Raw genomic sequence first — 27872 nt, 5'->3', positions numbered from 1 at the left:
ACAAAATCTTGCTCTCACAAGAAACATGGCTAAAATAATTCTCTGCCAGAGATACTGTTTTATCAGCTCCCCCCCTCCAAGAAATAAAACTTTGATGGCAGTCTTATTTCTGTTCCAGCAAAACCCCTAACTTCCAGAGCTCCTGAACTACCAACATGTCTTTCTAACACAAGATCCACTGATTTTCAATAGTATTTATTTTCCCATATCATTCTGGTTCTTTTGAAGCCTACACATAATCAAAAACACAATGTAAAGATAAACAGTGCTTTTAGTGTCCCAATAAGTAATGAGATTTCAATGAATGTTCTCCCTCTTGGACCTAATGAAAGCATGAACTGAGTTTATTGATTTCTGAATTTGAAATAGCTACGTCTCTAACGGAACTAAAACAGTAGCGCCCACTGATGCATTTAGGGCCTTGAAACCTTTTTAAATAAGCTCAGATGAGCTGCATTATAAAGACCTACATTTCTGTTTCATTCTATTGAAAACCCATCACTTATTAGAAGCTTTTTATGGCAACTGTCACCTCGCTTTAAAAGAACATTAAAAAGTAAAGATTTTTCCCATGCTCAATTGTTTAGATACCCAGCATGCCAGCTGGAACGTTTAACAATGAAGTGTGATTGCACAAACTGACTCCGTATAAGTTAGTGAAGGCATTTTCAGCAGACTGTTAAACTAAGTAGAAATCAAGGAGGTTATTAGTAATTTATTTTTTGCTTTAATATTCAAACTGCTTTTGAACAATGCCCCATTTCATCTGAACAGTCTATATGAAAGGGTACATGTCTAAGAAGAGCTCCAGCTCCCTGGCTACCAGAAAACATCATGAAATGTATTTGCAAAGGCAACTAGTATTATAAATGCAAAGGAGTTTTGCCACGGTATCCCAGTTTAGTCATTCATGCAAACGGTAGCCAGAGTTGATGATTTAAGGGTATCCTTTTGTAAGGATAGCTGAAGGAACTTAGGAAAACATACAGAAAAGACCTTTACAGCAACACGGAAGAAAAACTAATTTTTTTACTGTACTTGAAATAAGTCTACCAAAGGTTAATCTCTATTTTGGTCTAATGTTAATTACTACACACCTGAAAACACTTCCAAATACTTGTTTTCAATATTAGGTTGTCTTTTCTGGAATAGAAGATAAACAGCTTGCTTTTATAATAAACCCTCTACAGCTGCAGGGACTTATCTGCAGGGACTGATCTCTGGCATGCATATGCTAACTGAACATATGTATGAGCCCATAACAAGCATATATGAGCATGCAAAAAAACAAGACCACCTCAATATGGTATTTTTGGAGACCTGAAAATTTCCAATGGGTCATGCGACTGGAGTTTAATTTTCAGAGCTGGCTGCCCAGGCATCTTGTAGAGAAGGGCTCCCAGGTTAGACAAGACATTTACTGTCTTTTTGAGCTTTATAACTCAAGTTTGTAACTTGAGCTCCCAATCTTGTCTTGTCCTAATTTGAATGCTCAGAATACTCTTCTTTCAATGAATTAGTAAAAACTCCTTCATATGCAAGTCCAGCTGGAACACAACCCTCAAGGTGCGTGTAGACAAAAAGACATTTTAGTTAGCCATGAATAAAACAGCAGAGAATAAACCTGCTATGCTGTTGGAAATACACAGCAGTGATGCACACTTCACCTTAACAGTGCATCAAAAAGAAACTGAGAGAAACAGGGACACATTATACTTCATATGGTCTATTAATATGAAAGGGGAAAAACACGAGTGTAACCCTGAAATAATGGAAAAGGAAATTTTTCTGGTCTTCAGTCATACCATATATGCCCCTTTCCAAGTTATATACTTGTCATCTGAAGACAGAATTTTGTATTTTCCAAAGCAAATAAGGGGAAAATTTAACGGAAGAATCAATAAAAACCAACTAATATATAAACATAACAGTTTTCTCCATAACTATTGTAATAATAAAATATTACTAATTTGCACACTATTAGAAACTTCAAACTACTACTGTTTCTTATAGGAGTTAAGGGCACTTGCAAACAAAATACCTGTGTTTTGGAGATTTGTCCCTGGATTTATGTAATGGCAGATAAAGGAAAACAGGCTCTAACGATTTCTGTACAAAACATGTTAGATGGTACTCATGGACATGTAACGCCAAAAATGTGAGGTTACAGTAACGGTGGGTTTTTTTTTTCTTGGAATACTAAATATTTATTGTTTCGTATTAAAGATTAACAAACTATACGCAAAGTAGGTAGAAGACCAACGTAAGAAAATGCAGGTTTTCTAATTTCTTATCTCTTCACAACACTAGGAAGAAATCAGTGGTCTGAGGGCTTAAAGATTGAGAAATAGAAATATAAAATGGAAGAAATTATTCCTGCCCTAAAAGTCTTGGTATAGCTTTCAGTTATTTCATATGGAAATAGGCATACATTTGCCTACTTAGTTGATTCTTCACATCTAACAAAATATCTAGCAATAAAAGATCTTTTCAGTATGACATTCTAAGTCTACAAAATAGCAGCAGTGCTTCAACTTTCTTTAATCAAGAAACATAGGGAAGTACGTCCCTACTATTTTGAAAATAATTACTTCAGTGGACAGATCTATTCATGAATAAAAATCCCTTGTTCTAGGTTACTTTCATTCACTTGAACATACTTAAATAATTCTCATTGAACAATGCATATACTATTCTGCTTATGGTCCTGGCCATGCATGGAACTATTATCAGCAGTTAACTGCATTTTATACAGACATCAAATATTAATCTAAACTAACAGTGACATAAGGAGAATTCAGTCTGTAAAATGTTCAAATTTTTGAATATTATTGGATAGATACTGAAATTATATACACCAAACATTAAAGAAACATATACGCTCTTATTTCTACCTCTGGAAAATCTACTTAACAATGGATGCAATTAAAAGCAATTTATTCCACATTTATCTCCCATCCTGCTAAAACATGCTGCCGACATTGAAAACAACCTTTAAGAACAGCAATCCTTTATGAAGACCAGATTTAATGCAATTCTTTATACAATTAAATAAGAACCAATAGTATGCTTAGCCTATATAAATGGTTTAATCAGAATCAACATTCAGTATTGTGGGCTTGACTGATTATTTTGTGAAAGAGTAGACATGTATTTTATGAAGAACTTACTAAAATACAAATGGATTTTGTTTAGTTCGGCAGATTACGGATTGCAACTTTGTGTCACAAGTTGTAAAATGATGTTGAAAGTATTGCTACAAAAGAGGAAAAAAATCCACACCCACTGAAAGACCAAAAGCAAACATTCTTCTATGTAAAAACAAAACAAATAAAGCTAATTACGAGAAATGACAGCATCTCCCATTTCAGATCTAATTTCAGATCAGTAGATCTTTCAGGAATTAGCAGAATGACAGAGTACAGCTACTTGACTTCAATACTGATCATATTTAGCATTCTATGTGAAAAAGTTACAGTTACTTATATACTTTCTACTTTTCTAAAAGAAATAATGTGAAAACAGCTGTGCAGAAAAGTGACCCATGCAGTTTTCTAGTTACACACAAAAAATGCAAACTATCAGCAAAACAACCACATCAACAATGGGGTTTTACTCTGAACTTGTTGAGAGAGTGAGCAATAGAATTCAACTTGCTTTGTTCATGCAAATGTTTCTGCTTCTGGAAAGGCTGCCAAAATACAGGTCAAGAAGTCCATATCCTTATTTCAGAGATGTAACCAAACACTCAGTGAGACTGGTTTTGAACCATAGATATGGAAAGGAAAAACCTTATTCTCACTCTACATAAATTGAGCTACCCAGTTCTTTTAGTATTACCATTTAAATAGGCACTCTCTAATACTGAAACTGAAATCCTGAAAAGCAGATGTTAATCACACTCTAAGTTTAAGCACAAGTTTTTAGGCCAACATGTTAATACTGTAATGACTGCTTGATGTGCTTCCACACTCCCTAAATAGCAATACATAGTTAGCTCTCACCACTCAAAGTATATATAGTTCAGAGTTGTTCTTTCCCATTATTTGGTCTTTATCAACATAGACTTCTATCTGCCATCTTATTTGCAGTCACTACTGCAAGAGCCTTCTGTAGCTCTTCATAAGGAATTTTCACCTTCACTAAACACATTCTATCTCTTTGCCAAATCATATATGAATATGTTGAAGCCCAAAGTTTGCATCAGTCTGCTGCTGACTTACTTTAATGAATATTAATCATTAATTTCTACTCTCTCTCTCTGAAGTCTCTTTTAACCCAATTTTATATACATCAGGAGCTTCTATCTGATGGTAGTTTATATCAGGGGAAGCCTTCTGAAGTGCTTTCTTGAAAAGCAAAATAATTAAATGAACTCAGTCTTCCCTACCCACAGATTTTTTTGTCTCTCAAATAAATCCACTAAATTTATGAGATGTAATTTCCTTCTATAAAACTCTCATTTGCTCTTCTCCACTGTAACATATTTTAATGTTTACCCCCTAAATTGATTCTTTATTATTATTTCTGTCAATTTGTCCAATACCGAGTCTGTGATTTGCTGGAACCCTTTCTGAATATTGATATTCCTTCAGCCTCATTTCATTATTCTGTAGAACAGCAATTATAAACAAGTACTAAATATAAACAAAATGTTTTGTTGCCAAATGGTTTCAATAACACTTATTTAAGAAAGAGCACCCAAAGTGTCCCTTATGAAGAAAGATTCCAGCATGGGAGCCTCCCAAAGCTGTTTTATAATGAACGCATATGAAAGATCTTTATAGGTTGTACTACAGTCATGTCTTCTTTTAGTACTCATTTCATGCCTTGATCATCTCTTGGCCCTCCAGATTTTCTGGCAGGCTTCCTTATTCTGATGTGCCTGAAAAAGGATTTATTATCAGTCTTTCTGCCTTTAGCAAGTTTCTCCTCAAAAATCTCTTTTCGCCTTCCTTACGATGTAATTTGCTAGGAATTTATTCTTTCCTGTTTTTCTCATTTATACAAAATTTGTTTGGGGTTTTGGTCTTATTATTTTGTTTGTTTGTTTGTTTTAAAGGCATTTTAACAGTATCAAGCAACTTCATGAAATCTGCCTTTAAAAAATATGGGGGGGTATGAGTTTGTCTGTGTTTTAGTCCCTTTTTACAAGCAGTCTGAGTAGCTCACTTTTTAACATGAAACATTGTAAGGGATTGTTTGAATTCCTTTATTTATCAAAATATTTATTATTTTAAGCAGACATGGCTATACCTTTGCTGCATGACATCATCTCTTCTTCTCACACAAATTCCTGTCAGTACTGAAACATCCTACAAGTTTCTGATATGCTGTTCTGGCTACACACATATTTCCAATCAGGAATTTTGGCCTCCCATGCTATCTGCAGACTTCTGTTTCTTCTGGCACGTTCTTATACCCCCAGGAGAAAATGCTACTCCACAACAAGATCAGAACACCAAGCTGAAGGCAGAACAAATCTATAATATCAGTGAAAGATGCAATTCTGTTTCCCTCCCCTTTTGTTCTCTGTTTCATCCCTCTGTCTGGAAGAGAGTTCTTTGTTTCTGAGGCTGGTGGAACACACACACAGCATATAACCTTATAAATGATACACAGTGTCCTAAACGGAGAAATCCCTACCCTCATGCAAGCTAAATTTGATTTACCAGAATTCTGCTTTCTATGATTTCTAAGATGCAAAGATAAATTTTCTGTTTTCTCTTAGATAAGTGGATGGACATTTTAGACTTTTTTCCTCTAAGTTCAATTATCTGGTTTCTCTGATTTAGTCTTCCCATCTAACTAAACTTCCACTGGAGCTAAAAAGTGTTGAAGACTGGTATACCAATTAAGCAAGCCAAATGTCCGAACACATTTCCCCTGGAACATGTCACATGGAAAGTAACACAATCATACTAGTGAGTTGCATCCAAGAAGTTAAAATTCAGTACCTTCACTTGCATAAGGAACTGCAATTTAACATGTTGAGATGGCATTCACAGACATGTAATGACAAGAAATATGAGACTATGTGATAAAGTTTCTTAGAACGCTAAATCATTATCGTGAGACCTCACTTGGAGTATTGTGCACAGTTTGGTGTCCTCAACATAAAAAGGACATGGAACTGTTGGAACAAGGCCAGAGGAGGCCACAAGGATGATCAGGGGACTGGAGCACCTCCCGTATGAAGATAGGCTGAGAAAGTTGGGGCTGTTCAGCCTGGAGAAGAGAAGGCTGCGTGGAGACCTCAGAGCAGCCTTCCAGTATCTGAAGGGGGCCTACAAGGATGCTGGGGAGGGACTCTTCATCAGGGACTGTAGTGATAGGACAAGGGGTAACGGGTTCAAACTGAAACAGGGGAAGTTTAGACTGGATAAAAGGAGGAAGTTCTTTACTGTAAGGGTGGTGAGGCACTGGAATGGGTTGCCCAGTGAAGCTGTGAATGCTCCATCCCTGGCGGTGTTCAAGGCCAGGTTGGACAGAGTCTTGGGTGGCATGGTTTAGTGTGGGGTGTCCCTGCCCATGGCAGGGGGGTTGGAACTGAATGATCTTAAGGTCCTTTCCAACCCTAACTATTCTATGATTCTATGATTATTGATTCATACAATATTTTAATAAAGGTAAATCCTGCAGTTATATCTTATGTTTTGCATTGTTTGAAGGGGGTTTAAGCAATTCACATAAAAGCTAATGTTGTAAACAGTAACAGCAGTTAAAAAATTGCATTCTTCAGTAAAACACTATTTCTAACTTGACTTCTTAAGCAGTTACATTTTAGATCCATAGCTAACACCAAAATCTTGCAACAACCATTACTATCCACAACTACAACTGGAAATATTCATTACATATCAAGCTTATGCTAATAAATGGGTGTTACATAACTTTAATATTCTTGTTATTCTGTTGAATTATTATTCAGCAATATACTGCCAGACAGTGCTATTATGGAGTAAAGAATGTTTCCATTCTAATCTTATTTTCTCCTTTATCCTTCTAGTGTTTCATCCCAGAAGTAGGAGAAAATGAGGATGGTGTTTTAAGGACAGGATAATCCTAATTGCAATGCTGGCCATTAAATTCGCTGGAAAATGATCCTCAGTCTTAAGGTCAGAGAAGTGCACAAAGTGTATTTTAACATAAAAATTAATGCTGGACAATGGCTAATGACTGCAACAATCTAGATGACTGAGCCTAAAGAAAGAAAGATAGCAGGAAATTAAGTGCTGCTACTGTAATACAGGTTGCAACAACCAAAGATAGCATCTATAATAATAAAAAAAGCTAACTTTTTTATGTTTTATTTATAAGGGATGTTTTCTTGAAATTCTTACTATGTTCATAACCAAAAAAAAGGACATGGATAAGACTCCACTGGCACAACATTATCTTCCCAGCAATGGTAAGAAATTCACACCACAGAAGCACCTAGCTATTTGTTTTTCAGTTTTCAGTCTCTTGTTCTTTTTTGAAATAGCGTGATGTTTTTAATACATGGAAACATATATAAGGCTAACACTGCAAATAATATGATAATATACAAAGAATGAGTAACACCAAGTTAATTATGAATTGTGAAGGAGATATCTAAAACCTTTATGTTGATACTCACAGCATTTAATTTAATGTTATGATATCATCCAGGCATTTTCTACAACTTCTACTCCTTTTGCCTGTAGTCCCTTCAAACCAGAAGTCCTTCAAGATTTCTTTTTTCTTCTCAGATCTCTGAACAGAACAATGCTGATCTTTTTCAAAAACTTGCTTCTGTGTTTTGGTACTTGATCCTACTTCCCACCAGGTACAGAAATGACTTTTGCAAGTATCTTCATTTCTCTGCTATGTCTGCAATAAATGCCAGGCTATTAAGCAGCAGGATGGGATTGTAACTGTGAATATCTTTGCTGTATACTGTATTTAAAAATCAAGCCAAGAATTAAATGTCTTCATGCATGTTTCACTAGCTATAAAATTGCTCACCCTACTAATATCTTCTGCTGTGTCTCTTATTGGTCCTAATTCTGCAAGATTTTACAACCTATAATACTATCTCCCTGGAAATACCTGTCTCAACAAGGCTTTTAGGAGCTTCTCTAACAGATAATTACAGAAGACACCATTTTCCAGTTTTCAGGCAATAAGGCCATACTGGACAGCCTTGGGTTACATAGTCTAGTGTGAGGCATCCTTACCCATGGCAGGGGGTTGGAACTAGATGATCTTAAGGTCCTTTCCAACCCTAACTATTCTATGATTCTATGATCATAGAAATGCAGCTATAACAATAACCAATAAATTATTAAGATAAACTCTAAATATTTCTTTTCTGATTTTTGACAGACATTTTTATAACTATCAAAAAGCTATTGCAAGGATTTTAAAATAGTTTAAAAAAATAACGTAGTTTGGGGCTACAATTTAATTTACTTTATTACTAGAGGAAGCCTGGACTCCTCACCTCTGCTGCAATGGGTAGATTATCTATAGAAGTTAACCATTCTTAAAGAAGGACAAAGGGGAAAAAACCACACGGATATATTTAACAGTTTTCTGCTTATTACACATGAATATTGGAACTGAGTTCAATTACATTACCAGGTATCATTAAATACAATTTTCTTTACAGTCTGCTTTTTTTTACATTTATGAAAGGAACTTACTTTTCCAGAAACTATTTTCTATGTGAATAAAAGTTTATCAGTTCACAGAAGGGAAAAATGCCTACGTTCTCTATCCACGGTTCAAAACAGGATCACAAAGGGTGTTTTAACATACATATAAAGCTACCCCAAAGATGCTGTTCAGTTTCTCCAAGATCCAGAAAGCATCAACTTATATTTTATAAAGAATGCAAATTTCATAGAAAGCAACACTAAATTCTGACTTGCAATGATAAAAAAATGTTGTGTTCCTACCACTTGATCTAAGAAGTGGTAAAGCTGAAAAAGACGTACAGTGCTGTACCTCTGGTCTGCTGGTGATAAACACAGGACAATAAAAAACACCATAAATTAAAAGAAGCCAATTTCTTTTACTTATGTCTCATGACACATAACTCCTAACAGGAAAGGATGTAATTACTTTTGGAATATACTGAAATCTTTGCCCTATTACCCTCTGTGTGATTTTGAATTCACCTCTATCAGTTTCATTTTTATTTCTGAGTATTTTGCAAGCAGAATATTTTTTACTCAAAGACTTCTAATCAGAAGTGGATTTCAAAATGTTCCAAAGCACCTTGACATGAAAATTAATTTTTAACCATTAGAAAAGATCTTTTTCAGAATTTATAACCATTTCTAACTCATCACAGATTTGCAATGATCTCAAAAACATTATGTATAGTAATGTAGGCTCAATAACACAAATCAATCTCTCTCCCTCTCCATCCTATCTCTTTATGTAAAGTGAAAGATCAGCTAGTTAAATGAATTTGATTTCCATTTGTCTGTAAGACTTAGCTTCTTTTATTCCACTAACGGTTTTGTGCATGAAGTTAAGCACTGATCTGATAGCTGAGAGCTAAAAAGGATTGCCATGTGCTCGAAGACATCTGGCTCTCTAGTTACACCTTGTGTTTCTTTTCATGGATTGACTCACCTCATTCAAAAAGGTAAAATATACATTAAAAAAAAAAAAGTTTACTTATTTTCCCTTTTGTTTTTCTGCTGTTCCAATCTCTTGAGCAACAGTGGGTAAAAAATTGTTTAACATAAATGACTCTGCTTATGCTCTTACAAGGAATAGCCACTCCATTGCTGATGGCTCTATTCACTGTTCCTATCCTAGCCTGCTCACTGAATACCACACTGCAGCTTCAACTGGGTTACTGAAACCACAATAACTTTCTGTATCACACGTGAAAAATATTAAAAGGGAGATAAACCACACTTTTCATGAACATGTATAATCTTGATGAAATGAAGACTAATGGAGAATCTATCATATTCCCTGAATAAACTGTTACAGTAGTCAGCCAATCTTTCTGTAAAAAACCAGACCTTATCTCCAATCTTAATTGTCCAGCTATCTACTTCTGTTTAAAAGTAGGATTTTTTGCCTATTAAATGCCTATAATTGCCTATAAATGCCTATAAAATGTGTCAGAACTAGCTTTTTAAACTTCCTTCATTTTTAAATTGAATCATGCTCTTTAATTTCTTACTGTAAACCAGACTTTTCTGGCCTTGAATCAGTGTAGTCCTTTCTGAGAACCCTTTCGTATTTACCAATACCCATTCTGAAGGCCAGATAATGAAACTAAACAGTATGCTCCTGCCTGGCCATTGCTCTGCAAGGTGAAATAAACTTTCTGATACTCTTCAATAACCCATCACTTAGACATAAATAAGGATCACACTTTGCTCTCTAAGGCTACTGCATTGCCCTGAAAACCCAGACTTACCCCATTGGAACTCTAAGGTCTTTTTAAGACTTACCGTTCTCTAAATGTTCTTTTCATTTTTACATACACAAATGTCTTCATACAGAGCATCTTACAAAGCACCTTCACAGAAAAAAATCTACACAATATTAGTAGCTTGATTTCAAGATTAACAGAACTGAAACAAAGGGAAAACACAAGCCAAATTTTGTTCTGTTCTCTCAGATCGTTATTCCCCATTATGCTTCACAGTAACCGAAATTTGCTTGAATTAAAATTTAAATAATGAAAGTCAGGATATAAAAAAAAAAAACAAACATTAAAAATCAGAAGTAGTAATGAATCCATTTTTTCTGCAAGGTTTTATACAGAAGACTGAGATACAAGACCAAAACATTATTCATACAATTACATGAAAGCTAAAGGGGGTTTCAGGCTCATACTAAATATTCATTTGATTTACATAAAAGAAGAAATACTGTCAAGGAAGATCTAGTTCATGGAATGAAACTTATTTATTGCAGTTAATTCTGCAGAACTCTTTATGGCTTGAGTGCGCAATTTTGTTTTAGTCTTTTTGATTACTGTTGCCTGATTGGCTTTAATAAATTAAAAATTTAGATTGTGTACCCACAGTATTCTGTTTCTTGAATTATACATATAAACACATTAGTTAGTTCATATTTTAAGATTATAGTTTAATGAACACTTAAAAGCTGGCGCTACCACCAAATGAAGAGCTCTGCCATTTTTAACCCTCTGGGTACCCCTGCCCTAAAAGCATTCATTCGCGAAACCATGGCTATAGGCAGCAAAGTCAGTATTCAAAGGCAACTGCAGGAAACTTTGTTTCAAGTTTCTTTTTTTGACTTATCTTTCATCTTCCTGGTTTGCAAGATTATGGGGAAGGTGCACACTTACATAAAACATGCAGATGGCTTCTTTACCACCACATCTCTTCATTGCCCATCATGAAATACAGATATGACTCCTAACAATATATTAATCTGTCCTTTCTCCTGATCTGTTTTGTTTTCTCCATCTATTGACTGGTTCAGGTTTTTTTATCTAGCTGTTTTATAGCCCTCCTTTAGTGTATTACTGAGGAATGCCACCAGGACATCATAAATCAGCAACTGAATAAAGACAGAAAGAGGCCTACACTGCTTTAGCATGTTGCAATGATAACAGAACATTATGACCTGGCAATTAAAAATAATCATGCTCAATACAGCTACTTAAAAGAAAACTAATTTAATGATAAATGTGTCTTCACAATTTCTCTGTATTTTGGTTCTTACTACTAGAAAGCCATACATGCTTGTTATAAGAATTATAAGTATTGTTATAAGATACCTAAGCCATAGGTATCAGGGAAAAATTAACAAGTAAATCACAATGCAGGCATGATATAATTTTAAAATTGAGAAGAACATGCATACAAGCATCTCTTATTAAGATTTTTTGTCTCTAGAATGACAGTATGAAAGGGAATGAAACAAAGGAAAAGGAAAAATCAATGCCACAGTGTAAAATAACTGCTCTATTTGCAAAACCCTGAAATAGAATTCTAAATCTTTTAACACATTTAAGCAAGAAAAACAGAATGTGACTAGTAGGAACACCATGTCAAACATAAAGAACAACTCCTGCCAGAGATGACAAGGTATGAGATGACCTCTAATACTCCACACAGATGAGAACATGCTTACTGATCTTTCACTACCAGATTAATATCAGCTTCCTTATTAAAATTCACCTACTTTCCAAATTCCAAAAACATGCTAATTTCTTCTGAAACAGACAAGCTTAGCTTTTATGCCTAGTTAAGAGAAGACTGGACCAATAATAGTTTAAATATCCATATATTCTCAGCTCATATAAGCCCCTTAATCCTTTGCAGAAGACATGAATATCTATATTGTTTTGCTGAAGACAGACTTCATAAAATCTCAACCTTTTATATTGCTAATACAACTAAAATAGAAGCGTCAAGCAGAAGCAACTTAATTAAGAAGAAGGTAAGTGTACAGATTCAAACCATTTTTTCCATGTAACATCATTTACTAATTTACTATCTCTGCAGGTCTACAAATTAAGTAATCTTTTAAAATTATATAATTTTATGACTTTTTGGCCTATTTCTGTAATTTACACTGATATCTTGCTACAAGTATTTGCTTGCATGAATATTTTTGATACATAATTAAAACCAACTTTTATTAAACTATGTAGTAGTAAGATTTTGTTTATGAGAAATGGAAAATTATAAATGTCAATGCAATTTTATGTTAATTTTAAAAATCTAGAAAATACCATAATTTCAAAAGTTGTAGATAAAAAATAAAGGTGTGGGTTTGCAGACAAATTGTTTATAGTTACAGTTAAGAATTTCAGGCTTATTTCTCTCTGTAAAGGTACAGAGAATAAAAAGATCCATAGAAATTTAGAAAGACATAAAAAAACAATTTTCAACGGGACAGAATGTCTTTCAAATTTACTGGAAATTAAGTATCCAGTGAAGATTCCTACTGAAGCCACATTGAAGCTAGTAACAGAGATTAACTGTTAATATCATTCTTCTTTAGTTATCATGCCATTGCAGAAGATCAGAATTTAACACAGTTTATAGCGAGTGGCTACCCAGTAGGCTAACCACAGAAAGATTGGTTTTTGCAGCTGAATATCTTTTATCTCTAGAACATCAAAACTCAAATTAGTGGCATTCATTAATTCAAAAACTTGATCACATCAACATTTTTCATGCATTCAGCCTAATTCCTGAATTAGAAACTAGTAAGAAAAAACAACCAACCTCTCCAAAACCCCACAACTGTAGGGAGCCAGAAGGAAACATTATTTGTACTTTCATCAGCAAGTGCCCATATTGCAGGAAATCATGATCTATTTTAACAGATTTTCAGGAAAACACAGTCTTTTTAAGCCGTGTGTGCAGAACTGCTCCAGAACACTCTTTTAACAGCTTATTATGCTAAATGCAAGGCTCACAAAACTGCCTGCAACTAAATTCTGTGGTCACATAGAGCAGCCTGCCCAGAACCATGCCCAGATGGCCGTTTCAGTTGCTAACTTCGCCAAACATGAATGCAACTTCAGCTGAAGTTTTCAATGTCAGTTTTAATTTGTACTTATCTTTAGAAAACATTCAACCATTTTAAAAAATGGGTTTTTTAAAAAAAAATCTCATCCACAAAACCTGCTAAAATTTTCAAACAAAAGTTTTGCAGCATCTTGAAGTTTTGAAGAACCCGTTATTTCAATGCGCAAACATTGTTTCAACGCATAAGCACACATGAATGCTTGCACACTAATCTGTAAATTGGATTTTGTAAATCTGAAAAAGCTAATTTGAGATCTCTAAGACTTTAATAGTTAAATTCTTTAAGATACCATATACATTGGGTATGCAGAGTCCTACCAAAAATACTTAAGATTCTGATAGGTTCTATCAACCACACAGAAAGATGTAAGATTCACCACCATGTATGAGGATTCATATGTGTAACCAGAACGGGAGGAACTGACCCCTTGTAGGAATTTCTCTTTGACGCTGTTTACCCATTATTTGCCTACTGCTTTTGTATTTTCACCCTGTAGTTCTGGACAATGCCAGTTCATTAGAATAAGACCAAGTTATTATTAGTCATAATCAACACTTTCCACAGTTGAATTCGTTTACTGAGTTTGTCCAGATCACACAGCTTACAGGTCAGGAGGACATCTACTTCAAACTTCTGCTCAAAATAGGGTCAGCCATGACATCAGAACAGGGCTTCAGGGCTCAGGGCTTCAGCCAGACACATCTTGAAAGTCCCAAAGATGGAGACTGCACACACACTCTAGGGAACTTGTTTGGCTACATTCATCATTAAAAGGTTTTGCTTTTAATCAGCAATGTTCTTGGTGCAGTATCTAAACAAGGACTTGGAAATGTTCTTTATATCCACGGAAGACAAAGGACTAGCTTACTGAAGTATAGATGTGTGCTTGCTTTGGAAAGGCAAGTACTGATTCTGCATTTTATCCTAAACTACAGCTCCCTATAACACTTTACCCTGCCCTGCCTTCCTCTAAATTCAACAGGGTTACTGTATCTGAACCTTCTAACAAGCTACGAAAGCTAACTGAAGGTATACTGTGAAGTGGAAAAAATACTTATTAAACCTTTTTCAAAGTGCAAACAAAAAAGCAGTGCAAACTAAGAGATCTGGCTGACACACATATAGTATGTTGGAGCAAGGAAATTTCTGTCAAGTTTAATTCTTGTTATGACTGGACTCAAACAGGCCCTGGACTGAACTGTCCACTGCATAAGTAATTCTCCTTCCTTTACATGTCCTCAAGGGCACACTTCCCCACTAAACTGCTGATCAGCCAGATAACAAAGATCCTCATGTACGATTGCATCCAACATGAATAAGAAATGTTACTGATTCTCTGGGAAAAAAAGAACACAAATGAAACAAATAACACACCGCTGTCAAAGAAAAGCCTCAACAAACCCTAGCATACAACATAACTCCCAAGAATTTTCAGTAGGAAGTAAAATAGCTGAACAGCAATCATTCCAAGTAGTACAATAGTTGAAGTTACAAACACTTCTACTATATGTAACTAGAAATTCTTGAATGGTATCAGTTCTGCCTATCTGAGAACTTAAATAATTTTGGCTGTATTCAAGGCCGGGTTGGACAGGGCCTTGAGCAACCTGGTCTAGTGGAAGGTATCCCTGCCAGTGGCAGGACGTTGGAACTGGATGATCTTTCCAACCCAAGCCATTCTGATTCTATAGTTTAAGAAACTGTGAGAGGCATAATCACTACAGAATGACACGTGAAACCTGAAACCCTTGTCAGAACAGGCAGTTTTTCCCTGTCTAGAAACAGGTATGGGACTGGCCAAAGACAGAAAACAGATGAAGGAATGAACATCTACATTTTCATTTTTCAGCACTGATGTTAGTTTCAAAGCCCAGTGACTAGCTGAGAGTTCTGCAGAAATGAAGGAAGGGGAATATTGCTGTGACTCTAGGGTAGTCTCTGATGACTTAGAAGATTTGGCCATTCTTCCATGCCTCAAACTTCACACATCATCCAAAAATCTGTAAATCAGAGGTAGCCAGCAGAAGAGGAAGAATGAAGATTGGCAGGGGGGAACCAGTTTCTGTCAACCCAGAATTGAAAAGCCCTGTTTACTATCCAAATTGACAAACTGTTTATTGTCTTAATGGCACTGGGATACTACTGGCCTGCAAAAGTCATGCTGTAGCTCCTGTAGTTCTAATGAGAACACTATGCTAAAATAACAACTCATCAGTGTACTGTCTCTTACTGATGAGTGTAATCTACACAATCACCTATTGAAAATCCCTACAAATCTTTTAAATGTCCCAATTGAAAACCAAGTCACAGCTGTTGCTGCCAACTGCATCCTTCAGGACATACGGGAAAGAAATTGAGTCTGTTCTTGAGTCTGTAAGGACAACTAACATAAATAATAAAAGTATCACTCCTTATCTATCCTTAAGCAAAAAGTAACTGAGCCAAAATTCATTTCTGGGATAAGGTTAATGTGCCACATACTAACAATCAAAATTTGCATCAGTGCTGATAAATAAAACAGCTATAGCCTGAAAAGTGGCACAATATTTCCCTTGCTGTTTCCCACTCTAAATTGGTTTTGAGCATGGCATAGCCTGTTTTGTACCCATTGTTAGCTTACCTACTCAACCAATAATTATTGTGTGGACTGTAATTGTCAATAATACAGAATATTATTAAAATTAACTTTCCATCTCTCTCTAACCCTATTTTTTAATTATGCTTTTCCCATTCTTTTATCAATGAAGACACCTCACTATATTTATCTAGTCTTGTATTTGTTTTGATCAACTGTGTCTTTCTAGCATTTATTGTAAGATTTATAAACTCCCACCAGTTACAGACTTAGAAAAAATAGGTATGCTGAACAAGAGGAAGAGTCAATAAAATCTGTTTTAACAAGTTGACAATTGTTCACATAAAAAAACTGCATAGAAATTTAACTTTCTAAAATTCTTCCTATTATTTAACATAAACTGAGAGCAAAAAGTTAGCATATTGCCAGCCATGTCCAAGCATGCTGTATATCCATTCCATTTTGACAACTATCTGAAAATATTATAAATATATAGAAAAAACCCTGTAAAACCATGGAGACGTTAATAACTCTTCAAGACATTGACTGAGAGAATTCTATTAAGATTAACGCTGTTTACTCTGAGACAAAGCTATCTGATCCTCCAAACATGAATTCCCATCTAGTTATTGTAGCAAAATTCTTCAGCCTAGTATAAAAATTAACTTCCTGATCTATAAATAAAAAGATATTTAAGATTGCCCCTGTCTTCACAGCCTGAATTTTGAGTCAGTTCACTTTATAGTAAAAATTATTTTAATCCTTTAATTATTTTTTTGGTGTGTGAATGACTTCGATACCATTTTCATTGTATTTCTCTTGCTTTATATTTGAACCATTCTTTATTCTTTTAATTTTTACCAACAACAGCCTCTATTTAATATTCTCTTCCCATAAAAACTGGATTCATATCTGGCACATAGCATAGCGGCAGTGTGCTGAAGGATTACAATTTAAATCTGAAATTTTGTATTAAAAAATCTCTGCCAAAGCAGATATCTTAATAAGGATAATCATTTTATTTCAATACAATGCAAAAATAAGACTTAAAAGATGCTTACATATACAATTGGAGTCACAGTTATTATGCTTCACATAACATTAAAGAAAGAGGTATCAGTATAATTCTACATGAATGAAGCTGCAAAAAGAAGATGATATTATTTGAGTTATTAAATCTTACCTGACCAGTGTCCAGTGGTGGTACCTGATCTGTCAGTACATGTCTCGCTTACAGGCCTAAATACAGTCTCCCAGCCACCGGTAGCATAGCGCCAGTTCTGAGACTCTAAAATGAGTGTTCTCTGAGTGCCATAAGCAATCATGAAGCAGTAGACTACATGATGAAGCTGACAACCATAGCCACAGCCTTTGTTGATATTACACACAAGTTTCTTAGCTTTGCTGCAATCCTTCGGGTTCTGTAAGCATGGATGAAAAAAATGAAGCTGAAGAGAAGATATACACAAAAGCATACTTTTTTTCTGACAAACTGACACATGTCATAAATCACAGAAGCCATCCTGCTATAACACATCTCATATTCAAATGGATGAGTAGGCTTCAGCTCCATTAAAATTTTATGTGAATTCTTCACTGTGCACATGAACAGTTATTGAACAGACTTCACTATCCTAATGTAAAATAGAATACCTTCAAGATTTTAAATTACTTTCTCATTTGTAAATCTGTCAGAATAAGCTAACATTTGGGCTCAGAGTTCACATTTCATCAACATGATTCCCACTGTTGGAATGCTTTTTTCATTTGGCATTTCCCCAGGTTTGTTAGTTCTCTTTCAATGAGCATGCATGTCATACAACGAAAGGAAATTTCCACCTGTCTACAGGATTCAGAATAAAACAAATGCTTATTAATGGACTGCTTCCCAGACTGACTACATACCAAATACAGAACACATACCTAAACAGCGTGATAAAAGGCAGTATTTTAATCTGCATGTACTCTAAATAAAATAGCATACTGCGCTTCCAGAGTCTTGGAAACAACAGCAAAGGAGGCAAATGTCTACATGATGTGAACGCTGTGTTTAAAAGTACAAACTAATAAATATTTTAAGACAACATAATATAACACACAGAAGTTTTTCTTTCTGTAAAATGTAGTATTTGGCTGTACACAGTCTCGATGTCTTTATCTACAAAAAAGTATTTGCATTCCAAAAAGGTTATTTATAAAATCTCTAGGATGAAAAGTTAGATTTCAGTTAAGCTGCGAGAACACTGATATTTGAGCATCAATATAAACTCATTCCTCTCTCATCTAAACAACTTTAAATAAAATTTTCTGTACATTTGCAACAAATCAGGTTTCTTCAAAAACCAACAATCACCATCTGGATAGCTGAGATCTCTTCACCAAGTGATCTTAAAGATAACCTAAATATTCTGAGTCCTAAAATACCTAATAAAAACTTTAATGTGTGCATTCAATTTTGAAAAGAAGGGAAGAATAGTTCAGATCTGGATGAAAAAAAGAAGAAATAAAAATAAAACAACAAGCCTCACAACATGTTACTTCAGCATTTCTTTTTTCCACTTTAAGGAAAAAAACATCTGATTCAAAGCCTAGCTAGCAACTAAAATCAATAAATGAAATAAAATTTCTATTCCTAATTTTTGTTCCTCAGACCCATACTCCTGCTATCACAACCTAATGAATAACTTGAGACTAAATCTAACAGGTATCTTGAAGGTTATTACAAATCTACTTCCCACAATCTTTTAGTAGAAGGTTTTTCTAGTATGGTGTACAAGTTCACAAAGACAGAATTCCATGCAAAAGCATCTCTTCCCTAAATCTACAGACACATTTACACCACGCAATGAAGTGCGTTAATAAGCAGTGCAAGAAGAACCTTTTCCTGCTGTTAACTGTAAAAGTGTAGAAAAGACTTAAGCTCAAAAAAAGACGATAGCGTATATTGTTATGTTGGGGGGGGGGTTCACTGAAATATTGGGCTAATAACAAAATGTAAGAAGCTTCTTTCTGTCATAGAGAATTGTCAGCAGCAGACACAAGTGTTCAGCTGAAGTTTTGTGTTTATCTGGTTTACTTCCATTTCTGAAAGATGTGTCTACATGTTTTAACTTCTGGTTAATAATAATAATTCATACTTTATACAGACTATCTTAGAAGAGTTTTAATACCATTGTGTGACATACTATAACTAGATTGTAAAAAGAATTATTATGGCCAAAAGGAAACCATTAGCAAAATATGCCTAAGACTTATTCTAGCTGCTACAGAAAAGACTGCATCCATGCTATTAAACTTTCTAAACCTCTTAAAACACGGTTGCTGCAAACAATAGATTTATGAAGAGTGTCTTGTGGTAAGGCTTAAACATAGGCAAAGAATTGGTTGGGAGAAAGCTACTTGATGTGAGGCAAAAGCATGCCAGGAACTGTTCTAACAATTTAACATTTAGAATATTATGTTCCAGTGCCTGGGAACATTCCCTGTCATTGTTCAACTACAGTAAAAACAGTTTAGCACTATTTCCTGGCCCCCATCTTCCACTTCTTTTGGTGCTCAAAGGACCTTCTTCTCCAGGGCTCTTGGCTAGCCTAGTCACAGAGTTAGTAGGATCAGATGGGAAAATGTCAGAAGTGCCATTTCAATGCCTCACCAACTTCCACTGTTTTCAAGTGTGCAGTTAGCCATCAAAACACATGACAAACTGGCAAAAGTAAACTGTGCCGCTTAACATGCATTTTACTGTAAGAGAAATGACTGTTGTTTGTAGATTTTAAAAAGTATAGAGAAAGGTACTCTCATTCAACGAATCAAGACAGATTCCAGTGGAGTGGGCAAGCAATCTGCTACAAATTACAAAGAAGCCTCATAAACACAATATGATGCCCATGAACAAAAGTGTTCTTCTTTGTATTTTCAAGAACAATTCATTCCTTAATGCTACACAGTCACTGGAGAAGACAGTCACATTCAAATTCTGTGGAAAAATTCTCTTTTTTTTGGGAGAGAATAATGTCAAGGAAAGGTATTTTTAGTCCTGTTGGAACAAGCCCAGAGGAGGCCACGAGGATGATCAGGGACTGGAGCACCTCCCGTATGAAGACAGGCTGAGAAAGTTGGGGCTGTAAGAAATTTTTAGTTTAGAAATTTTTAGTTCAAGCCTGAAGTAGGCCAGTTATAGAAAATTTACTTGACAAAATATGCTTTAAACACAGTTTAAATTTTTATTAACTATTTAAATGACATAATTTCCCAGGACAATTTGAGTCATTCTGGAAGTACCAAAACTAATCAAAGAAGTTTCCTATACATTTTTAACTAGCAGATCCCTCCTGTGTGGATTCTTCACTGCTAAAGAAGGGTAAGTGCAAACTTCTGTCTTCTCCAGTGCCCAGAGCCTTTTTTTGTTGTCATTTTAGCATGAGTACTTTTATTAAAAATATATATCATTGATTTTAATGGGAAGAAGAGACCCTTTAAGGCAGAAAAAACTGACACGTTATGTCACCAAAAATACTGAGAAATCCAGAAACCTCAGAATAAAGTCTTGTAACCAACTTTCTTTTCTTTGCATACATACACAACCCCAAGTAAATAGTGTAAATATGGCAAACTATAAGTAGTTGATGATTTTGCTGAGTACTTGGTAATCTCTCTCACCTGTTGATATTTTTAACCTTCAAAATTGAACAAAATATTTTGAGGTTTTCACAGTTGGAGGTAAAAATATTCTATTGCTATTGGGACACTGCATGCTGAATCACTAACTTTCTAAAATAAAATAGTGCAAAAATAAGCACAGAAGGAAATCATCACATAATCATTTACTCACTCTACCACTTCCAAAATATACAGCTCCCATACCACAGGAGCCCCTGCCTGCCTTCTCTTGCACATTCTCTTCAATTGTTTGATAATGAGCATCTCTGAAAGTAAGGTCTGCTGCTTAAATCTAAGCTCCTAGCTTTTTAGAGTGTTGCTCTAACTACAGGGAACTAGCTAAATGTAGCCTCATTAAATCAAATTTATGGTAATGCCATCCACATGAAGTAGCAGTCATCACTACTCACAATCATTCAGCTAAATGATTTCCCAGGGAGATGTCCCAAAATAATGCAGCTGTCACTGTTCAACATGTATTAGAAAGAAAACTGTTCAGTACTTCTATTCTTCACAAAAAAAAAAAAAAAAAAACAAAAAAACCCACCAAAAAACCCCAAAAAAATATGTTCCACATATTTCATTTTTTGCATGGAGTTGGGAGGAAGGATTGTTGAATTTTTTATTTTATTTTCTTTTTTAACACACATATTATGAATAGTGGTGTGTATATACGTTATTTCAGACATGGACTGCTTTACATCGCACACTCGCAGTCAGCCCTGTACTCTCCGAAATCCTGAAACCCACGCTGTAAAATAAGTCAACTTGACTTCCAAATGTGTAGTCACAGACATATTCCTGTTTTGGATGATTACTTGCAACAATCAGAGCTCCAAAAGCTTATGTCTGGCTCATAGGCATGTAGACAAGAGATAGGATCCTCATTTTTTTCCAGACAGAAAAATGGGAATAAAAAGGAAAAGAGAGATGGCAGTAATTGTATATGTGAATGGCCCATCTCAAAGACTGTAACTACACATAAGAATGAATCAAACAAAGCAGTTATGAAATAAGGGACAAAGTGCAGTCAAAAATCAAAACAGATTATAAAAAGGAGCAGGAAATGGCAAATACACAGAGAAATGGCCTCTAGTTATCTTAGTGGGACTAGTACTTTCATGCATGAAATATGGAAGAACTGGTAAAAGACAAAGCCATTAAATTAAATGTCTAAGAAATATTAAATCAGTCAAGCATAAAGACTTGACTTGGAATTCATGAGTTGTCATGAATTCCAGAAGAACCTAACCAGAATAAGCATGACTCCTGATAAGTGAAATTTAGTATTGATAGCTAAATTTCTAGTAAGCATAGTGAAAGAAAATTACTAAAGTTTCAAAATTCAGCTGAAGTAAAAATCTCAGGCATTATTTTCAATAGCTCCATAGTGACATGAACTCAAGGGAGACTATTATTAGCTAAGTAATACATTAGACTGCTTAAAAGGCAAGATAAGAAAAATATATTGTGGTGCTATTCTATAAATCAATAGTCTATTGTCATTTGTCTGCTAGTGGATGTTCACTTCTAATGGCCTGGTGAGGAATTAGTGTCAAGGGAAGACATCAGGAAGAAAAAAATGAAAGTATTATAAATTCTCACACATGAAGAATGATCAAAAATTTTAGGTAGGTTTAGCCTGAAAAGCAATTAATGAAAAGAAATACAGTAAGTATAAGAAAGAAAGAACAGTTTCACAAGAGAAGCCTTATCACATTTCTGTTTCACATTTTAGGACAAAAACTGAGTATACAATACAGCTAAATTGTTTCAAATAGCCGAAGACATACAGAATAAACAGGGTTATATTATTTGTTCATATAATACCCAAATAATTCTTTCTATATTGCTGCAAATTTGCTAAACTGAAGAATTCAGTGTTATTTTTGGTGACCTGCAGAGTTACAATGCTAAAAATATTTATCAAAGCTAGAATTACATCTTTTTGGAAAACACATATCACCATTCTTCAATTTAAAGCTCAAAGGCCATTACTAAGGAAACACACATCCCTTCTGTGGTGTTGAACTAAGGCCCTGAACACTGTAAAACATACTACAGGAAGACAATGACTCTCCAGAAACACATACAAGCTTAGGTAAGACAATAGATGGCTACCGAAAAAAAAAAAAGAGGAAAAGGTAGACAACAGCCATATTTATCATCATGAAAAGTAGTTACGGTACACCATCGCCAAACAGTGACATGCCAAAGGAAAGAATGAGGAACAGTTCTCACGAAGCACTTGAAGGAAGACAATAAAGTGATGTCTCCTGCCTAATTTACTGGGAGGTTTTTTTCCATGGAAGGGTGTTTGGTTTTCATTTAATAAGCAAAAAATGCATAGCTTGGTCATAGAAGAGAAGGTTCCAGCAGCTGAACTGTGAAATGTGAAATAATGAAAATCTGAGAAACAAATTTGGCTATTTACACAAAGAAAAGATAAGACATTCATTCTGACCATACAAAACAGAGCAGTGAGGTACACACATGCAAGGAAAACCAAACCAAGTACAAATAAAACAAGCTACATCAAATATCTTTTTGATCAGTATGTAAATAGCTGCACGCTTTCTTACATGAATTCAAGCCTCAAAACCTTCAGATCAAGTTTTTATTTAAATTTTATAGACAGATACAAGCATACACATTAAAAAGGCTTTATGCACTCACAAATATAGGCATCTATGAGAAGTATCACACATATGTTGAAACAGTTTAGGCCTGGGCAATATACTATACAAGCACTTCAGTTTTGCATACTCATGTTTTTTTAGGACGGGCTGCTTTTTTTGAATTTTCATACAAGAACTTCAATTTTTCTATTTTTTAAACACTGTGCAAAGATATGTATGCATTCTGACACTCTAAAGAACAAAAAGTAGAAACCAGGGACTTACCTTTTATAATAAAACAAAGAATCCAAACATTCTAATTTCTTTTGTATGTAATTCATTTGTATATAAACATAGACTTAAACCTGTCATGTAATTAGTCTATTACAAGTGTATAGCTAAGTGCTATATATATATTTTAATAAACTAAATGTTCACCTTGATTTAAAAGCTCTATCCTCTTACCTGTAGATAAGTTATTCTCCTCTGTACCAAATCTGTTAGATCTTTGGCCTCTTTTTCTCGCCAATCTCCTGCTCCATCTGTTTGACTGAGGTAGTACAAGTCGGTCATTATTGACCTGTGAACAACCATGGAAAACAATCTCAACATTATTAAATTGGAGGATTAGATGAAATCAAAGACAAATTAAACAGATCTTTCAAATACAGCCTCAAAAACAATTTGTTCATGCCACCTCCTTCCCCACAATTCCAACAGTAGCCAAAAAATACTGTCCTCCATTTAATGTATGTTTCATACATATGAGTAATTATAGTACTATGCCTGTACAGAACATAATATTACAAATGTCTTTACCACAGCTACAATAGTAATCCTTCTGTTTTCATTAGTGAAAACTAACTACGAAATATTATTACAAGGTTTAGTAAACAGTATCTTCTACGGCACGGAGCTCCTGACTCTGGAAGAAAGTAAGCATTCTGCTTGCTTGGAATGACTGCATCCTACCAATACTCAAACGGCCAAATTACAAGTCTAGACTACACAAAGCAAATTTTCAGAATTTTCTGGGGAAAAAAACAAAATACAAAACCAGGGGCAAACTACTCAAAATATTTGTAAAAACATTAATGGCTGATCTACAAGCAACAGGTACCATAATTCAGAACCAGTAACTTCAGAGTTTGCTTTATAGACTGAGAATATTTAAAGTTGATAAACATTTCTCCATAACAATGCTGAAAGTTTAACTTTAAATTGGTTTTCTCAATTTGTTTATCTGGACTTCAGATGTTATAATTTTTTGCCTGAAATTCTTGAGAAGCCAGAAGTTTGATCATTAGGAGGAGATGCAAAGGCACAGAAATTTGGCAAAGGGACAAAAAAAAGAGTGCGAGAGGAAGACAAGCGTATTTCCTAATGACCTTTCAAGTGGTGGTGTCAGTGAAGTAATACAAGACCATTGCCAGCAGGACTTGTTAGTACTGGAACCACAAATCTAGCTAGCTAAGGGTATCCCCTTGTAAATAAGCCTAGCAAGTGAGAAATGAGTGAACAACGTATCTCCATTAGGTAACTATTTCCAATTACACAATATTTAAGCAGTAAATTCCGATATAAATCAAATTGGGTCAGAGCTATCTTTATCAGCAGAGTTATCAACAACCTTCTCTTGACAATAACTGGATTTATGGATCTATATATTTCCATTCTCATACACTCATACTGGTTTTTATACCCATACCTCTGCACAGGATAACAGAGACACCGACTTAGTACATGACCTACTCTTGCTGTAGTAAACATTATACCCATCTTGTTCAGCAGCAGTGATGTTCACCTTCTGTCAATCAACTGGAAGCACCATATTTACATTCTAATCTCAAACCATGTAAAATGGATTTTCTTTTACAAGGTAACTAAACTTGAAATTTAAAGTATTATCATATAACTAGCTTCAAATCACTAACTATTAAAGACTCTATGCAAAGAAACCTGCAAACACAGTTTACGGACAATCAGAACAGAATTAATGATGCAGTAGATCTAATATAATGGATTATATACAACTAACTGAAGAGATAAAGAGTCTGTTGTCTTAAAGCAGTGTTTTCCAGTGTATAGAAAGCATTACAGGGTAGTAAGCAACTTAAAAAACAAAACTCACGCATTTTCTTGGGAGTTTAAATATGTTGTTCTTCCCAATCATGATGCAACCATGGTGGATGTTTAATGAGAAAATAAAAAATTCAGATATAAACATTAAAAATAATAATGAAAAAATCTTCTACTACCATTAAAACCAATCTCTTATTTAATAGTAATATATTTCTATTAAATATTGGCATAAAATAACTGAAAATACAAAGCCTACCAATTACAAAAAGAACCAACTCTCGGTGGTTAGGTAATTTTCCCTGTTTCTAAGGAAAAAAAACCTGTTGTCCAAGTTTTATTTTTTATATTATTGGCCATGGTGACCATGACAAAACAAAGACAATAGGAAGGTTTAAATAATTAGCCTTACAGATGAAATATAATTATTTTCCACCATCCCTAAGGCAAAAGGAATTATGAGAGAGTCCTTACAGCCTCAGTGACTCAACACTTTAGGGAAAGATAGCTTTGCTCAGTACAAAGCATAAAGAACATATAATAATTTGTGGAAAAAATTGTGAATTAGTGCAAGACTTTTCAGACAGTATTCACAATACTTGAAAAAAACAACCTTTACTCTTAGAAAACTCCAAAGCAAACCAGGAACTGGAAAATTCACACGTGTTACCACACAGAAATGATTATAGTGCTGGCAGGACTTGTGACCCTGCAGGGGGACCCACGCTGGAGAAGTCTGTTCTTGAAGGGCTGCACCCTATGGAGGAGACCCACACTGGAGCAGTTCAAGAAGAACTGCAGCCTGTGGGAAGGAGAAGTTCATGAACGACTGTCTCCTGTGGAAAGGACCCCACGCTGGAGAAGTGGAAATGTGTGAGGAGTCCTCTCCCTGAGGAGGAAGGAGCAACAGAGACAACGTGATGCATTGACCAGAGCCCTCATTCTCTGTCCCCCTGTGCCACTGCAAGGGAGGAGGTAGAGAATTCAGGATTAAAGTTAAGCCTGGAAAGAAGAGAGGGATGGGGGGAAAATGTTTTAAGATTTTATTTTATTTCTCATTATCCTACTTTGATTTGATTGATAATAAATTAAGCTAATTTCCCAAATTGAGTCTGTTTTGCCCATGACAGTAATTGATGAGTGATCTCTCCCTGCCCTTATCTCAACCCGTAAGCCTTTTGTTATATTTTTTCTCCCCTGTCCAGAGGAGAAGGTAGAGTGATAGGCCAGCTTTGGTGAGTACCTGGTGTGAGCCAGGGTCAACCTACCACGCACACCTTCAGTCGCTTTCTTTCTTTGATTTCTATTGCAAGGAAATGTGCATTTTTTAGTTTCCATCTCTTAGGTTCTTTTGAGTGTGACAGACCATCATGACGGCTTATTAATACGGCTTTACAAGAGACACAGATTAATACCAAAGACCAGAGCTAGGTGCCATGTAGATACTAAAATGTAGATGGACCAGTGATCCACGAGCCCAAGATGGCTAAGTGCAGACAAAAAATGAGTCCGCACAGGATTAGTAGAGGCTATGTGGATGGTAAAATGGCAGAAAGAATGTCAGACAGTGGCACTGCAGACATTTAATGTCAAACTTGGTCTTTCATTGTGTTACTAACCAACAATATCCATTTGTTGTTATTTTTATTTCATATCATAAATTAAATCTTGGAGCTGCTTTTAAAAGCATTTTGCTCCTGGAAAGCAGAATGAAGAATCTGGCTATATATTTCATCTCTATTTGATTGTCACAAATAAAGGGGGAGGGCTGGCACTTTTAACACATTTTGAAATATCAGTCTAGACATTTATTCTAGCCGTATGACAAAATTACACTTAAACCTCCTGGAAGATTTACATCAACAAATAAAAACTCAAAGAGGAAAAAAAACGTGATATGTTCCAACAAATTCAAAGGAAATAATGTGAAAATATGCCCAAACACTATGCATCAAACCTTGGCCAGCTACCACAGAAGCTGTGGTGACAGCTGGTCCCCAGGAGAAAACAGGAATGAAACTAACTCGGTAACAGCCACCCTGCAAACAAGATGATGCCAACACAGGAAACAACCATGACAACTAGAGGATTCATCTGTTCTTTTTTATTAACCATGTCAAATAGCCTTTCCACTGTTAAGATGAACTTACTGTCAACAGCCATTTTCCCTATGGCAACTAGAACACAATTACATATTCCATAATGCAGGAAACTTCACTGGGCTACTTTGTTTCTTGAACAGAATCAGCAGTGAAATACCGGACAAAAAACATCTGCCAAGATAGGCAAGCTCCAGGAGAAAATCTACACAACCCCTAGGACACAGCTAAGAAATAGCGATTAAGGCATCCAACAAAAGAAGCGCTATCATATTAGTAGACCATGTGCACAACAGCACCAAGATTAACAAACAATACTATTTATCC

At 35.1% G+C, this 27872-nt stretch overlaps 1 protein-coding gene across 3 annotated transcripts in view; it reads right to left on the bottom strand.

The window, feature by feature from the left end:
* FUT8 (fucosyltransferase 8) overlaps positions 1-27872 on the bottom strand; it is a gene marked incomplete at both ends in the record, with an annotated part of 59270 nt that overhangs the window by 19997 nt on the left and 11401 nt on the right. For all 3 annotated transcript variants that reach the window (XM_080617552.1, XM_080617553.1, XM_080617554.1), the window contains 2 exons: positions 17274-17511; positions 23833-23947. In XM_080617552.1, the coding sequence (XP_080473678.1) occupies positions 17274-17511; positions 23833-23947 (353 nt within the window). The remainder of the gene's footprint in view (positions 1-17273; positions 17512-23832; positions 23948-27872) is intronic.

The sequence above is a fragment of the Psittacula echo genome (genome assembly GCF_963264785.1).
Source record: "Psittacula echo genome assembly, chromosome: 5".
Taxonomy (NCBI): Eukaryota; Metazoa; Chordata; class Aves; order Psittaciformes; family Psittacidae; genus Psittacula; species Psittacula echo.
This window is presented reverse-complemented; position numbering and strand designations above follow the sequence as displayed.